Source organism: Oryx dammah, unplaced genomic scaffold (assembly GCF_014754425.2).
Source record: "Oryx dammah isolate SB20612 unplaced genomic scaffold, SCBI_Odam_1.1 HiC_scaffold_16, whole genome shotgun sequence".
In the NCBI taxonomy this organism is placed as follows: Eukaryota; Metazoa; Chordata; class Mammalia; order Artiodactyla; family Bovidae; genus Oryx; species Oryx dammah.
In genome coordinates, this window is record NW_024070200.1 from 61,710,016 (window position 1) to 61,728,378 (window position 18,363).

The following is an 18,363-nucleotide window of genomic DNA, read 5'->3' on the forward strand; positions in this document are numbered from 1 at the left end:
GTGGAAACAGTGGCTGACTTTATTTTTCTGGGCTCCAAAATCACTGCAGATGGTGATTGCAGCCATGAAATTAAAAGACACTTACTTCTTGGAAGGAAAGTTATGAGCAACCTAGACAGCATATTAAAAAGCAGAGACATTACTATGCCAACAGAGGTCCATCTGCTCAAGGCTATGGTTTTTCCAGTGGTGATGTATGGATGTGAGAGTTGGACTGTGAAGAAAGCTGAAAGCCGAAGAATTGATGCTTTTGAACTGTGGTGGTGAAGACTCTTGAGAGTCCTTTGGACTGCAAGGAGATCCAACCAGTCCATCCTAAAGGAGATCAGTCCTGGGTGTTCATTGGAAGGACTGATGTTGAAGCTGAAACTCCAATACTTTGGCCACCTGATGCAAAGAGCTGACTCATTTGAAAAGACCCTGATACTGGGAGGGATTGGGGGCAGGAGGAGAAGGGGATGCCAGAGGATGAGATGGTTGGATGGCATCACTGGCTCGGTGGACATGGGTTTGGGTGGACTCTGGGAGTTGGTGATGGGCAGGGAGGCCTGGCGTGCTGCGGTTCATGGGGTCTCAAAGAGTCAGACATGACTGAGTGACTGAACTGAACTGAACCACATTTGTGGACCAACCTTGAATCATGTAGTATTGTAGTACTTATTATTGGAAAAAAAATCCACGTTAAGTGGACCCACACAATTCAAACTCATTCAAGGGTCATCTCTTATCTTCAGTGAAATGTGTTCCAATCTTTTGCCCCATTTTTAAAAAATTGGATGGTTTGGGCTTGTATTATTGAGTTTTGAGAGTTTTTTATATATTCTGAATACATGTTTCTTATCAAATATGTGATTTGCAAATATTTTCCCCCAGTCTGTGGCTCATCTGTCATTCTCTGAACAGATTTAGCTAGCCTATATTGTGGTTCTTCATAGTTCACCATGATAGACACACAACTCAAGATATATTTAATTTAATCCATACATGAGACATTTTCCAAAAAATCCCATTTGGCAGATTACTATCATATTTCTAAATAAGCATTTCTTTAAATGTGGCCATCCTGGTGGATAACCAAATACAGGTATTTGTGATGCTCATCTCTTTAGAACATCTCCTGAGATAGACTGTACCAACAAGCTCCCCTGAAAGTATTTCCTTTGTGGATGACTGATGATGATGATGCCTTTTGCTTTTTATTGTTTCTCTTTCACATTTCTTTCCCTCTGTGTGAAGACTCAAAACAACCAGTCTTTACTTGGAACTCCGTAAGTACCATATAGAACGACTAGATAGAGGAGGAAATGATCATATTCCGTGAGTTAGCAACAGAAGAACTCTCATAATGCAGTTATATAAAGTGTGATTTAGAAACAGCAAACGTTGTGATATGCCATTGGTAAAAGAGAATGTCAGAAAAGACGTCAGGAATTAGATTGGGGGAAGAGTAAAATTTGTATCTGGAATGACAGGATATGGAAAACTCCAGGCCCAATTTGGCCTGTAGGCAAGAAGAGCCATAGCTTATTGAATACAGTGTTCCCTAGTAAGGGGTATGATTTCGAATTTATAAGGCCACCAGCATCCACAGGGTACCTTTCTGCTTAAGTCCACTCTCTCTGGCATCAGTTAAAGTAAGAGGGTCATTTCTTAAAATTTGACCTGAAAGCTTCCATATTTTGACCCTGCACATCAGTATAAACATCATTGTTGTTGTTTAGTTGCGAAGTCATGTTTGACTCTTTTGCGACCCCATGGGCTGTAGCCCACCAGGATCCTCTGTCCATGAGATTTCACAGGCAAGAATATTGGAGTGGGTTGCCTTTTCCTTCTCCAGTGGATCTTCCAGACCGAGGGACTGAGCCCATGTCTTCTGCCTGGGAGGTAAATTCTTTATCCCTGAGCAACCTGGGAAGTGTGTATAAGTATCATTAGCTTACAAAAATGACATCACTAACAGTTTTGAAGCCCCTATAAGGTTCTCTCCATGCTGCTCCTTCTGCTTCTCTGAGGTTAGCCACTATTCTGAATTATGTATTTATCATTCATTTTCACTGAGTTGTGGTTTTAATATATGTAAATACATCCCCGTATAGTGTATTTTCAAGTTTTGTCTTTAACTTTGTGTAAACTGAATGATGCTATATATATTCCTCCCATGGTATACTTCTTCCATATAAGATTTTGTTTTTATTCTCTGACTTCTCCACTATTTTTCTGCTTCCCTTTAAAAAACAGCTCTTTGAAAGCAATGTCTATATTCACTTTCTCCACTTCTTTCTATTTTCTCACAGCCCACGCCCAGTTAGGCTTTTATTCCCAATTCTACACTGACATGATAAACTGCACAGATATAAAGTATGTATATAGAGAAGGAAATGGCAACCCACTCCAGTGTTCTTGCCTGGAAAATTCCATGGACAGAGGAACCTGGGGAGCTACAATCCATGGGGTCTCAAAGGAGTCACACATGACTTAGCGACTAAACAACAACAATAAAGTGTATATATATATATATATATATATATATATACACACACACACACACACACACACATCTAACTACCAGCTTCCCTAGTAGCTCAGTTGGTAAAGAATCTGTCTGCAGTGCAGGAGATTCCAGTTTGATTCCAGGGTCAGGAAGATCCACTAGAGAAGGGATAGGCTACCCACTCCAGTATTCTTGGGTTTCCCTTGTGGCTCAGCTGGTAAAGAATCCACCTGCAATGTGGGAGTCCGGGGTTCAATCCCTGGGTTGGGAAGATCCCCTGGAGAAGGGAAAGGCTACCCACTCCAGTATTCTATCCTGGAGAATTCCATGGACTGTATAGTCCATGGGGTTGCAAAGAGTCGGACATGACTGAGAGACTTTCAGTTTCACTTTTCACTTTCATATATATATATATATATATATATATATATATATATATAATTTGAAAAGTTTTTACATATGTATGTATAAACATACATACATACCTTGAAACCATCACTGCAATTAAGATAATAAACATATCCACCACCACCAAAGTTTCCTCATTCCCCTTGGTAATCATTTCCCCTTTCTTCTCTTCATCCTGTCTCCAGGTAACCACTGATCTGTGTTCCGTCACTGTCAATTAATTTGTATCTTCTTGAGTTTTACATGAAATTCTTGGCTTCTTTTACTAGCATAACGATTTGGAGATTTATTCATGATCTAGTGTGGATCAACAGTTCATTTTTTTATTGCTGTGTAGAATTCCGTTGGATGCATATACTGTAGGTTGTTCCCGTCCACTTGTTCATGGACATTTGTGTTGGTTCTAGTTTTTGGCTTTATTCCAATAAAATGTTACGAACATATATAGAATGTCTTTTAAATGTCCTAGACTTAAATTTCCTTGGGTAAATACTTAGGAGTGGAGTATTTGGATCATATAGTACATATATGTTTAATTTTTGAAAGAACTGGCAAACTTAAAAAACAACTGTACCATTCTACATTCCCACCTATAATAAAGGAGATTTTCAGTTCTTACATATTTTTGCTAATACTTGGAATAGTAAGTCTTTTAGGTTTAATCCTAGGTGTGTAATGATATTTCCATTATATTTTAAAATTTCATTTCCCTAGTGAATAAAGGTGTGCATCTTTTTATGTTTTATTTGCCATCCAGATATCTGCTTTGATATAGTGTCTAAAGTCTTTCTCCCATTTTTTCCCTTGGGTGTTTGTGTTATTACTGAGTTTTGAAAATTCTCTTAGAGTCTGGACAAAAGTCCTTTATCGTATTTATTTGTTTCACAAGTGTCTTCTCCCAGTCCAGAACTGACATTTTTTTCACAAGGCCTTTTGGAGAGCAGACAGTTATTATTTTTATAAAGTCCAACTTATCAATTTGTTCCTTTATGGATCTTGCTTTTCAGTTCAGTTCAGTCGCTCAGTTGCATCTGACTCTTTGCGACCCCATGAACCACAGCACACCAGGCCTTCCTGTCCATCACCAACTCCCGGAGTCTACCCAGACCCATGTCTATCGAGTCAGTGATGCCATCCAACCATCTCATCCTCCGTTGTCCCCTTCTCCTCCTGCCCTCAATCTTTCCCAGCATCGGGGTCTTTTCCAATGAGTCAGCTCTTCGTGTCGGGTGGCCGAAGTACTGGAGTTTCAGCTTCAACATCAGTCCTTCCAGTGTACACCCAGAACTGATCTCCTTTAGGATGGACTGGTTGGATCTCCTTGCAGTTCAAGGGACTCTCAAGAGTCTTCTCCAACACCACAGCTCAAAACCATAAATTCTTCTGCACTCGGCTTTCTTTACAGTCCCAACTCTCACATCCATACATGACCACTGGATAAACCATAGCCTTGACTAGACGGACCTTAGTCGGCAAAGTAATGTCTCTGCTTTTGAATATGCTGTCTAAAGTTATGTTGGTCATAATTTTCCTTCCAAGGAGTAAGCGTCTTTTAATTTCATGGCTGCAGTCACCATCTGCAGTGAGTTTGGAGCCCAGAAAAATAAAGTCAGCCACTGTTTCCCCATCTATTTGCTATGAAGTGATGGGACCAGATGTCATGATCTTCGTTTTCTGAATGTTGAGCTTTAGGCCAACTTTTTCACTCTCCTCTTTCACTTTCATCAAGAGGCTCTTTAGTTCTTCTTCACTTTCTGCCCTAAGGGTGGTATCATCTGCATATCTGAGGTTATTGATATTTCTCCCGGCAATCTTGATTCCAACTTGTGCTTCCTCCAGCCCAGCATTTCTCATGATGTACTCTGCATATAAGTTAAATAAGCAGGGTGACAAAATACAGCCTTGACGTACTCCTTTTCCTATTTGGAACCAGTCTGTTGTTCCATGTCCAGTTCTAACTGTTGCTCCTGACTTGCATACAGATTTCTCAAGAGGCAGGTCAGGTGGTCTGGTATGCCCATCTCTTTCAGAATTTTTCACAGTTTATTATAATCCAAATCACAGAAGTTTTCTCCTATGTTGTCTTCTAGAATTTTTAATGCATTAGATTTACATTTAGGTCTGTAATTCATTTTGAGTTAATTTTTGTGTATGGTACAAGGTATGGTTGAAGGTCCTATTTTTAAAAATTTTTTATTCTCTCAAATCTGCACTTTTATTTAACTTCTTGTAAAACATTTCCATGATAACTTTTGTGTACTCATCTCAGTCTAGAAGTTCCTATTTTTTACATATGGATATACAGTTGTTCAGATACCATTTGTGTAAAATACTAGCCTTTCTCCACTGTATTTCCTTTGTACCTTAGTTGGAAATTAGTTGTCCATGTATGTGTGGGTCTGTCTCTGGATACATTGTCTTCTCTGTTGATCTGTTCACCTGTTTTGGCACCAATAATACATTGCTTTGATTACCAAGCAATTTTAAGTCTTTAAATTAAAATTTTTTTTTTTACTATTCTAGCTGTTTTGCATTTCTATATAAATTTTAGAATCAAAGTTTCAATTTATATATATTTTTAAAGGCCTGTAATTTTAATTGCATTGTGTCTATAGATCAATTTGCGCAGAATTAACATCTTAACAATATTGCATCTCCTAGCCTATGATCACAATAAAAGTCTTAATTACTCTGCATTTTTTGTAGGGTTCTGTGTATATGTCTCAGACCACTTTTTTTTCAGATTTACCCCTAAGTATTTCATATTTCAAATAGTATTATACATGGTGTTCAAAGTTTTTTTTAATTTCCAATTGATTATTGTAACCAATAGAAATATAATTTCCTATAACTGATCTTGTATCCTCCAAACTTAACAAGCTCACTTATTAGTTCCAGCAGGTTTTTTAAAGACTATGTTCAACTTTCTACATACAGCCATGTCTTCTGGGAAGAAAGATAGTTTTACTTCTTCATTTCAAATCTGGTTGCCTTTTATTTCTTTTTTTTCTTTATTGTACTGGTTAGAAGCTCCAGTGTATGGTAAATAGAAGTAGTGAGAACAGACATGTTTGTCTTGCTGATTTATGGGCAAAAGTTTTTCAACATTAAGTACAATATTGATGGTTATTTATCAGATTAGTAAATTCTCTTTATTCCTAGTTTGCTGAGAGTTTTAAAATTACAGATGCATGTTGAATTTTGTTAGACCCTTTCTCCACATCTTTTGAAGTGATTATATTGTTTTTCCTTTTTAGGCTTTAATATAGTGAATTACATTATTTCCTTAAGATTAATACAATCTTGATTAAGTAAACTATTTGATCATAACGACTTTATACATTGTTAAATTAAATTTGCTAAATTTCTGTTTAACTTTTTCCGTCTGTGTCTATGTGTGATACTAATTGCTTCTCTTTTCTTGTTATGTGTCCACTTGGTTTTGGTGTCAGGATAATGATGGCTTCAGAGAATGAATTGAGAAGTATTCCAGTCTTTCAACTACGAGTTCAACTTCATTCATAAATGTAGGGCTGTTCAGCTTCTGTGGATCTTGAGTGAGCTTTGCTAATTTTTGTCCTTCAAAGACTTTGTATTAGTATAAAGTTGCTTCTTACCCTTTTATTATCTGTAGAAACTGGGCAATGTCTTTCTCATATTAATATTGGTAATTTATGTCTTCTCTCTGATTAGTCTAGTTAGAGGTTTTTTGAGTTTATTAATGTTCTCAAAGTTCCAGCTTTTTTGTTTTCATTGATTTATCTCTATTACTGTTTTCTATGTTATTGATTATCTTGATGCTCTTTATTATTTCTTTTATTTACTTAGGGCTTACTTTACTGTCTTATTTCTGGTTGCTTTAGGTGAGAGCTATGGATGCAACACATCTTTCTTCTATTGATATAATGACCTTTCCTGTCAGTTTTAATATCTATCTTGGTTGTTTCAGTCATGTGATTTTTTTCCCCCATTGTATGTCATTTTTGGTTGGATGCCATGTAGTGTGAAATTTATGATGTTGATTGAGTGCAGAATATTTTTGATTTCATGTAACTATTCTTAATATATGTCCTGGGATGCATTTAAGTTAACTGGAAACAGTTTAATCTTTCAGATATGGCTATTAAGGATTTGTTGGGTGGGAATGGAATGGTGTTCAGTCTAGCACTAATTACTCACTGCTCCTGAGATAAGATTCTGCTCTGGGTCCCTTGAATTGTTGATGTTTAAGTCTACCTGATAAGAGCAGGAGCCATTTCCAGCTGTGTGGGATTGCTGGGGCACTGTTAGCCTTAATCTTTTCACCTCTTCCTTTTTCCAGCCTCAGGTAGTTTCCTTGCATGTGCTGATCAGTACTCATCTGAATATTCAAAGGGGGCCTTCTGCAAATCCCCAGAGTTCTCTCTGTGTACATTATATCTCTCTCCCCTGAGGTTCTCTGTCCTGTGAACTCTTGCTGTTTTGGGCACCCTGAACTCTTAGTTCCCTGTCCTCAAGTTAAGGTGCCTACCAGGCTCTGACTGAGTTAACTCTTCTCTTCAGTCAAGTCTCTGCTCAAACGTCACCTTTTCAGAAAGACTTTCTTTGATTATGTTATCTGAAATGGTATAGCTCTCACTCCCCTCTTCACTCTTGTTTTAGCATATGTGTATCTTTTAATTGTCCATCTCTCCTCAATATAATAAGCTCAATTCTGATCTTACGTATGTACCTAACAGAATTTCATGCTCATATGTATCAAATAATACATACAACAATGTTCATATAGCCCAGCCCTGGAAACAGCCCATACATTTTCCAGTACAACACAGCAATGAAAATGAATAAATTATAGTACACACAGTAGCATGGGTGTATCCCAGGAAGATAATGTTGACAAAAAGAGCCAGACACAGAATTTGTCATGCTGTTGTTGAAGAAGGCAAAGCCAAACTATACTGTTAGAATTTGAAAAAATGCTTCCTTTTGAGATACAGGTTTTGCCTAGTAGGAAGGCCAGTGTGGCCTCCTGAGGTTCATTTTGTTGAGCTGAGTGGAAAAACTGAGTAAAATTAATTGAGTTCTAGGTCAGATACTCTCTTCTCTGTAGAACCTTCTCTAATTCCCTAGACAGTCAGTTCCTCCATCTTCTCTGACCCAATATTAGAATAATTATATTGTTAATTATATCATAATTATTACATTTTTCAAGGGAAGAAAGTCATTTTTTTTTATTAATTTAAGTATCTTGACTTCTGTATAGCAAGTTCCCTGGGAATATTTTCTGATGAAATAGTGCCTAGTCACTCTAGTGTCTGACTCTTTGCTGCCCCATGGACTGTAGCCTGCCAGGCTCCTCTGTCCATGGGATTCTCCAGGCACAAATACTAAAGTGGGTTGCCATGCCCTCCTCCAGAGGATCTTCCTGACCCAGGGATTGAACCCACATCTCTTACATCTCCAGCATTGGCAGGCGGATTCTTTACCACTAGCTCTACCCGGGAAGCCCATTTCCTGATGAAAGGAATGAATAAATGTAGGAACTTATAGTGAACAAATAAGCCAAGGGCTTCTGCCTTCCAGTACTGTACCTTCTTCATTGCCTGTCTCTAGACAAGCATCAAGAGAGTACCTCGTATTGTGTCTGGAGAGTCAAGGTTTGTTGGCACCTGTTTGTCATTAGAGAAGAAAGGTGTTGAGGTGTTTAGGTAACCTGGTGATCTCAGACAGGAAATGGAAAGAGATTGGACTCCTGAGTTTTAGTAACCCTGTAAAGCTAAAGGAACAGCAATGTCTCTGCCTTCTGGTTATGCGTGGCTGTAGGGAATAGTATGTGATTTGGCTTATTCAATAGACCCTGCCAAGAATATTTTCTCCACAAGTTTATGGAAGTTATCTGCTACCATTAAAAATCTGTTTACTTTGTTGGGTGTTTTCCCCACACAAAAATTCTGTTAAACCGAGGTATTATAACTTAACAGAGTTCTCTTTGTTCCTTTCAATTTTGAAAATTTCAGTAAACATAAACTTAGAAAGGGTAAGAAAACGAGGATAAATGGAGCTTACTAAGCAAATTGTATAGACCCGACGAAGGAAATTCCTTCCAAGTTTGTCCTTACTGGCAATGCCTGGACCTCAGTGAAGATTTTAGCTGAGTTCCAAATGATGAGTCTAAATTTCTGTGCCAGATTTTATTAAGGAACCCAAGATAGCATCTGTTCACTTTGAAAAGAATTTTGGCAATTCAGCAGTGTCTTAAAATTCTAAATGTATATTTTGATTAACACATTTTTATTGGCACATATAGTCATTTCCTTTTGGCTAACACTACTGTGAATGTGTGTCTTTCTGTAGCTGTGGTGCTCCTATTCAAGTTTCTGAGGTGAAGCTGCTTTCCTTTTCATCAGGGCAACTAACCGTTTTCCTCCCTGCTGAGGTGAAGGCCATAGGGACAGAGACGGATCATGTCCTGCCTCTGCAGGAGCTGGCCATGAGGACTCTGCATCACACCTACCACGCTTCTCTAAAAGGTACATGGGACCTCTCTTTTCTTTTTTCCCCTACTTCTTATTCAGTGAGCTTAGGGATTGTGTTTTATGCTATTTTGATGTTCACTTTCAAAATTGTGGTAAGATGTACCCAACATAAAATTTACCACCTTTACGTGCTCAGTTCAGTGGCATTAAGTACATTTGCTCAGTTGTGCAATGGGACATTTTTTGTAAGAGAAAAGTTTAGTATTTTGTCAACACTGATCCCTTTAGCAACCCCTACAGACACAGAGAAGCGTTCACTAGATATGGTGTTCAGTCAAAAGAACAGGTTACAGGTTAAACTATGTGGTTGAAATTGAAAGAAGTTGGTTTTGGGGAACACATATTTGGTAGAAGTGAGAAGACTGGCATTGGTACTTTCTCCCATAAGAAAAAATGTGCAAAGATCTTACCCCTAAAGCAAAGTTGGTACTTCTTCCAACATAGCAGGCTTTTGCCTTGCACCTTCCTCACATCTGAGAAATTTATATATGTAAAGGAAAATTAATTCCAGGACTGTGGCAGTGTTACCACAGGATGCCAACTCTTGGTTTGGAAAGTCTTTAGTAGTGTATATATGTCTTAGGTGATATGGAGTGGACCTGAGATGCTTTAAAAAAGCACTGCTGCTGCTGCTGCTAAGTCACTTCAGTCGTGTCCAACTCTATGCGACCCCATAGATGGCAGCCCACAAGGCTCCCCCGTCCCTGGGATTCTCCAGGCAAGAACACTGGAGTGGGTTGCCATTTCCTTCTCCAGTGCATGAAAGTGAAAAGTGAAAGTGAAGTCGCTCAGTCGTGTCGAACTCTTCGCGACCCCACAGACTGCAGCCTACCAGGCTCCTCCATCCATGAGATTTTCCAGGCAAGAGTACTGGATTGGGGTACCATTGCCTTCTCCTAAAAAAGAAAAGAAAAGCACTAGGCAATGTTAATGAGAAAATACATTTCAAATGTTTTTAAAACTGCTAAATGTTTTGTCCTTGCTTTAAATAAAAGAAAAGTTCATACAAAGACATCTAACATTAACCTCCCAGGAATGTATTGTTTTCAAAAACTGAACAGAAAACTGAAATTATTAACCTATGAACAAATTACATTTTTCAAAATGGTTATTGAAAAATCTGGACAGATACAGAAGATAGTAAGATAATTTGTATTTCCTTCCCAAAGATGATTCAGTGAATTTTAGGTGTCACCTCATCATGACTGTTTCTCTCTCCTGGTGTTCACTGTCAGTAGCAATCCAGGGTACATTTGTGTTCAGGATTGCCCAGACGCCTAGGATGTTTTGCTTTAAACATTTCTTTTGTGTGCTCAGATTAAACTAAGGAAAAAACATCCCGTTTTTATTAATGACAGCTCATGGAGGGAGACAGGGAATCATTATTTTTCGTTTTCTTTGATTCCTTTGTTTCCCCTTTTCATTCTTTTCAGTAAATGTAATTTAGCTTGAAACATTCTAAATCCCCAGTAGATTTAGGAGGAACTTAATGAAAGTCTGTTTCAGTCTTCAGTCGCAGACCTTTTTTATTTGGTCCTTTTTTTGAAAAAGGACCTTTTTTTATTTGGTCTTACAGAAGTTTGCAGACCCTCTCTGGGTAAACCCAACAGCCTTTTTGGTCTTTGTTCTTAAACAATATTTGGCCTTATTCTTTCCTTGCTTCCACCTCAGGACAGCTCAGGTTGCTCTTAAAAGAATAGACTTAGGGTTTCTCTTAGTGTCTAAAGTATAAAAAAAATCTTTCATTTCTAAATAATGTTATGTTTTCATTCAGTGCCTATCAGATAACAAAACTTTCCACATACAGTACTTTTCACTAACCGAATTTACTTGTTAAGAGTGAGATGTATTATAAGAAGCCTCGTTCAAGGATGTCTCATTTTTTGTTTGTGTATGATTTTTCTCTTGTGTTCCAGATCTGGACTTTCTGTCTCCAGTCTCGTTACCCAGAAGTCTGCTGGAGCTGCTGCACTGCCCCCTGGGGCACTGTCACCGGTGCAGCGAGCCCATGTTCACGATTGTCTACCCCAAGCTCTTTCCCTTGAGAGAGACGCCAATGGCAGGGCTGCACCAGGGGTAATCATGCCTAAGAGGGCACCAGGGCTTATACCTGGGCAAGGGGTGGGAACGTGGGGAGGGGTGGAGGACATACGTAAAAAGTGATGTCTAGTCAGCAGCTTGAAAGGGGCCTAGAGTGCTTCCTGCCATACAACTAAATGAAACAAGAGCACATTTTCAGTATAATAAGAAAACTGGGTTTCCCTTTATTACATTTTTGGTCTTGTGAAGAATGGTTTTATTGTATATGTTGTTTAGAGTAGCTCATTCTTTGGAGAAGTGTTTTCCTGCTGTTCCCCTATTCACAATAGTCTTTAGGCAAGGAGTGTAAGAACAAAATATTTGTTATATAATGGGTCCAGCCCAGCCCTTCTATTTAACTCACATTGCTAACTGAAACTGTGTGGCTGAACATTGTGTGTGTGTTTCTGTTTTGAATTTCTAACACTTCCAAATGGCATTCTCTTGCCACTCTGTTTCTTGGCATAGTGCCTTGAATTTGCAAAGAATGTTAACTAAATAAAAAACTTCCATACTGGTAGTTTAAAAAAGAATACCAGACAATTAAAAATAGGACATGAAATGAAAAATCTTCCATTAGCCCTGCCTCAGCTTATAGATTTTCTAAATTTAGGATCTTCTAAGTTCGCATTTTTCAAAGTTGAAAAAAAAAGATGCTATAATACCTCACTTATCCTCAAATGTGGTATTTTGGGTTAGTACATTTTTCAGGAAAGCTTGTTACCCCTATTCAGTCCCAGAAGCGTTTCCTTTATAATCATTTTTGTAGAATGAGAGCGAGCGTGGGCAGGGTACTGCACCTCTCAGAGCCTCAGAATGGAGCTGGAACAGCCTGCTGGGCAGGGCATCTGAGGATCAGCAGACGATGAAGGCAGACACCTGGCACATAATGGGTGCTCAGCAAATGGTAGTTACCTTTCCATCTCTCTACCCACTCCTTCCCCAAACTGCATTTGTCTTTTTTCTTACCTTAATAATCCTGTTTTGCTATACTTTCAGTTCCCGTTTCAACTTTCTTTATTTTTAGTCTCCTGCTTCTTTACCCTGCCTGCCTCCAGAAGCCCTCCTCCAAACCTTGCTAATCTCCTCCTTCTGATCAGAGCTGAAAGGATGGAGTCAGGATTTGAGTGTTAACTACATGAGTAATATTAACAAATGAAATAGGCACATCTGTAAGAAGCAGTAGGGAATATATTGATCAAGTCTCCGGCCATGATTCTGACTCCTTCCCTGGGAGATCTTGGGCAAATTGACGTAACATTTCTGAGCTTCGTCTTTTCGTCAGTAAAATGAACTTAGTAATCATATCTATTTAAAAGGTCATTGTGAGGATTAAATGAGATTATTTTATATAAAGAGCCCAGGATGGTACCTGGCATGTAATACATATTGAGTAACTGTTAACTGTGATATCTTTTTGTAGCTCAAAAACTTTTAAAAATTTATTTTGTGTGTATGTCTTTAGCAAATGATGTTTATATTAGTAAGATATCATTATAGGAAAATCTTAAATTCATTAAACTGTAGTAAAATCCTTCTGCATTGTTGTTGCACAGCTTCCTGTAGAGGACATTTCCTTACAAAAAATGTGAAAATTAAAACAGTGCAGTATGGCAAGGATCCTCTGTTAGCAGCTGATAAAATCCTAAATACCGATTTAAAAGCTAAATTTTCATTTCATCATGGTAATTAATTTGTGAAAATAAAGTAGATCCTTCAAATGAAGTCATTTTTGTGTTATCTTTACATAAAATTTGGGAAACTTATTCGATAAGTATTTGCATATTCTATTTACTGCTACTTGTTTCTCTGCTTCAACTAGTATGAATATCTTATATTGCTTTAGAACATAAATATAATATTGTTAGTTTAGTAAAATGAGTGTATCAAATACATAGATCATAGGCAATGCCCTTTTGTTAATCTATGCCAGAAGTGCCTATGTTTATAGCACAAACTGAAATACCAAGATACAAACATGGCTTTCTGTGGTGAGTTAATGCTAAGATTTGAATTTTAGAATTTGTATATTTCATTTGATCCGCTGGACTTCGCTCCTTCCCATGTTGCTATGGAGATTATATTAAAAGCTTTGACTTTAGTTCCTAACATAGTCTTTAAAGTACTTTCTTTTATAACTGAAAACCAAATACTTGAATCTCAATAGCTTATTGCTAAAAATAAATCAATATTTTTAATATCATAAATTCGAAAAGGTCTTGACAATATTGTTTTTAAGTTTTCTAATATATTCAGTTCAGTTTACATTGCTTGTCATAAAATAAATCAGCATATCAGCCAATATCTAAATTAATCTGGATATTTGGCATCATTTTAGAGGAACATATTGAATACGCCTCTAAAATACCAAGTCTCATACAAGTATTAGTTCCAACCTACGTTTAATACAGAGTCAAGTAAAAAGAAATTGCAGTATTTTGCATAAACAGTACATACCAAAATCTTCAAATATTTATAGAGAGAATAATAGCTAGTATGTTCATAACTTTTGATCACAATAGGCATAGCAAGTTTTCATTTCCCCAAATTACTGTTCATTTGTCAAAGTGGAGAATGTCAACTCAGAGGATTATTTATTACTAGAACATATGTCTGGCTTTTCCCACATGTGTATGAGCCTTATAAATTTTGTATTTCCCAATAGGAAATCCGGCTAATCAAGGTTTTGCAAGGGTATTTTATTCATTTCCTACAGATGCCTCAACAGAATACCACAGAACTGTCTGACAAGATCTCCTGTAGATGTTGTCTTAGAGATCTGAAGGCTAGAGATGTGAAAGGATTGGTTCCTTCTGAAGGCTGTGACGGAAGGGTCTAAACCTTGTAGATAGCCATCATCTCCCTTCTCTTCACATTGTCTTACTTCTGTGTGAGTCTGTCTTGGTGTCCAAATGTCCCTTGTTTATAAGGACACCAGTGGCATTGCATTAGGGCCCTCCCTGATGACCTCATCCTAACTTACCTCATTACACCAGCAATGATCCTGTTTCCAAATAAGGTTACTGTTTTATTCTGCTAGGGTCACCATCCAAACAAACAAAATACCATAGGCTGGCTTAAACAACAGAAATTCAGTCTCACACAGAAGCTGAAGTGTGAAATCAGAGTGTATATGGTTAGGTTGTGCTGAGGGCCCTCTTCCTGGTTTGAATTTAGCCATTTTCTTGCTGCCTCGAGTGGCAGAGAATATGATCACACACATGCACACGGTCTCTGGTGTCTCATCTTATAGGGGCACTAATCCTATCATCAGGACCCCACCATTATGAACTCATCTAAGCCTAACATCTCCCAAAGCCCCATATCCAAATACCATCACACTGGAGATTAGGGCTTAAACATGGATCAGTGGCAGGATGGGGGGACACAGTTCAGTTGATAGCAGTCACATCCTGGGGTTTTAGGGATTAGGACTTTGACATGTGAATTTAGGGGGGTACAATTCAGCCCATAACAGTCTGTCCTCCAAAAATTCATGTCCTTCTCACATGCATAATAAATTCATTCCATCCCAACACTCCCCAAATGCTAACCTATTCCAGCATCAACTCTTGAATTCAAAATCTAATCTTAAATATCTAAATCAGGTATGAATAAAACTCAAGCATAACTCACCATGGGACAGAACTCCTCATCTGTGAATCTGTAAAACCAGACTGGTTATCTTCTTTCAGTATACGTGGTTGGGACAGGCCTAAGATAGACATTTACATTACAGAAAGGAGAAAAAGAGATCATGAGTTTCAGAAAAGTCCAAAACCTAGAAAGACAAATTCCGTTAGATTTTAATACTTGAGAATAATCCTCTGGTTAGATGCTCTGTCCTTTAGACCCTCTGGTGAAGTGGCCTCACCTCCTTAGCCTTGAGTGAGGGCCCTGCTCTCTAAAACCAAGGAAGTTACTCCACCCTCTGGAATTGGAGAGGTGACCCCATCCCCAGGGTTATTCTTCCCTTTACTTGACAGCTTGTTTCCTGCCTGTGGAATCCCAGAAGTCTGACAGCATTTCTTTACCCTTTTGCATCTCTGTCCCCTCCAAGCTATCAGCATTTCTGCTGAAATGGTTGAACAGATCACAAATCTCACACCTAATCTTTTAAAGGTTGTCTAGCTGTACCCTTGGTGTTTTCTCCAGAACATGCTTTCTCATTTTTTGCAGGTAGCCTGGGAATTTCCCAAATCTTCAAGTTCTGATTCCTTTTTGCTGAACAGCTCCCTCAATTTATCTCCCTCCTCTCACATTTTACTGTAAGCAGCAAAGAGAAACCAGGCCATGCCTTCAGGACTTTGCTTAGAAACCTCCTCAGCTAAATATAGGCGTACCTCATCTTTTTGTGCTTCATTTTATTGCACTTCACAGATAGTGCAGTTTTTACAAATTGAAGGTTTGTGTCAACTCTGCATCAAAAAAGCCTATTGGTTCCATTTCTCTAACAGTGTTTGCTCACTTCCTATCTTTGTGTCACATTTGGTAACTCTCACTTGGAACTTTTCCATTATTTTTATACTTGTGATAGTGGGTCTGTCATCAGTGATCTTTGATGTTACTCCTACTTCTCACTGAAGGCTCGGATGATGGTTAGCATTTTTCAGCAATACTTTTAAATTAAGGTATACACATTGGTTTTTTAAAACATAATGGTTTTGCATACTTTTGACTACATTATAGTGTAAAAATAACTTTTATATACACTGGGAAACCAAACAATTTGTGTGACTTGCTTTATTACTCCATTTGCTTTATTGTGGTGGTTTGGAACTGAACCTGCAATATATCTGAGGTATGCCTGTACCCAAGATGATCACTGACAAGTTCTCTTTTCCATTCAGCATAACACAATTCAGTTGAGTCCTCTGTGCTTTCTAACAATGATGATCTTTCTTTCATTTTATAATAACACATTCCTCATTTTTGTCTTAATACCTCCTATTTCCAGCAACATCCTGTTCATGACAATATATGTATTGTCTAAGACAGTAGAAGCTTTTGCTATAGCCTACATTTCATAGGATTTTTCCAGGCAAGAATATTGGAGTGGTTGCCATTTCCTCCTCTAGGGGATCTTTCCACTCAGGGATTGAACCCATGTCTCCTACATCTCCTGCTTGGCAGGCAGATTTTTTATGATGGAGCCACCTGGGAAGCCCCTTTTCTGTAGTTTTCTTCTTTATTTGTAAGCCCTCACCTGATATTCTTTAATATCTATATTTCTACCAATAGTCTCCACAAGGCAAAACTCTTCTAGCCTCTACTGCTTAATTTCGAAGTCACATCTAGATTTTTAAATGTTTGTTACCGCAGCTTCCCTTACCAGTAGTTGAATTTGTATTAGTTAGCAGTCTCCAGAGAAACAGAACGTGTATCTATATCTGTAAATAATAAATATAGGCAGAGATTGCTTTTAAGGAATTGGCTCACGTGATTTGGTAGCTGGCAAGTCCAGAACCACAGGGCAGGCTGGCAGGCTGGCAATTCAGGAAAGAGTTGATGCTGCAACCTTGAGTCTGAATTTCACAGGGCAGCAGGCTAGAAACTCAGGTAGGGTTTCTATGTAGCTGTCTTCAGGAAAAGTCCTTGTGCGTCTTTGCTCTAAAACTGATCGGATGAGGCCCACCTACACTATGGAGCATTATCTGCTTTACTCAGAGTCTGTGAATTTAAATGTCAAAAAGGGCTTCGCTGGTGGCTCAGACGGTAAAGAATCCACCTGCGATGCCTGGGTTCGATCCCTGGGTCAGGAAGATCCCATGGAGGAGGGCAGGGCAACCCACTCCAGTATTCTTGCCTGGAGAATCCCCATGGACAGAGGAACCGGGTGGGCTACAGTCCATGGGGTCACAAAGAGCTGGACACGACTGAGCAACTAAGCTGCAGCTGGTGCTACATCTGAAAAATACCTTCACAGCAACATCTAGACTGGTGTTTGACCAAATAACTGGGTCAAGTCAAGTCAAGTTGATAAGAAAATTCACCACCATACACATTCAAAAGGTCTCAGTTAGATCACCAGAATGTTTTGAGACAGAAACTGCCCAGAATCCCAGTGTTCCTTTCCATATCACTTGATTAAATCTGGTCCATAACAGATACTACAGTGTATGCTTTGGTGTTGGTGTGGTGACATGTGATATCTCTGCTCTTGTACAGTAAATCCCTGGGGCTGGAATGAAAGAACTCATAAGCATTAGAGGGTCAGGAGACCCAGTTGGAAGTTGAGCTATGTTACTTAATACTGTAAGATAGGTACTATTATTAGGAGAATCATGCCTTCCATATGGTCCAACCTAATATAATCCCCATGTTATGGGGGTAGGAGGTTGTGGAACTGGATCTCAGGAAGGTTAGAACCTGGGCTGGGACCTCACAGCACAGCTGGGATTTGATCCATTTAGCAGTCTGGCTTCAAATCTGTGTTTTAGACACTATGCTATAATTATTAACAGCTACTGGATAAATCACTACCTACAAAGAAATTTTGAAATACTGCTCATAAAATGAAGATTAGCTCTAATATTCTGCACAAGATACTTCTGAAAAATATATATGTGTATACATGCATGTGTTTGTGTGCACTAAGAAATCCCACAGGATGTAAATCTAATTGTAAACTGTGATCACCTTGAAAGGGAAGATTGTAGGGTTATGGAGTAGTCAGGTAGGGACTTTAATTTTCAATTCTGTATACTATAGAATCATTTGAATATTCTCAGTAAGGATGTGTTTTTATAAATATACAAAATAATAATAAAAAGTAGTGTATAGCTAAAGTGAAAAGAAAGTGAGAGTTGCTCAGTCGTGTCTGACTCTTTGCGACCCCATGAACAATACAGTCCACGGAATTCTCCAGGC

At 38.4% G+C, this 18,363-nt stretch overlaps 1 protein-coding gene across 1 annotated transcript in view; it reads left to right on the forward strand.

Annotated features, from left to right (window-relative positions):
* Positions 1-18,363, forward strand: part of LRRC28 (leucine rich repeat containing 28) — an 89,472-nt gene that overhangs the window by 41,436 nt on the left and 29,673 nt on the right. Inside the window, exons 3-4 of the mRNA XM_040257135.1 lie at positions 9,233-9,408; positions 11,331-11,490. Coding sequence (XP_040113069.1) covers positions 9,233-9,408; positions 11,331-11,490 — 336 coding nt within the window. The remainder of the gene's footprint in view (positions 1-9,232; positions 9,409-11,330; positions 11,491-18,363) is intronic.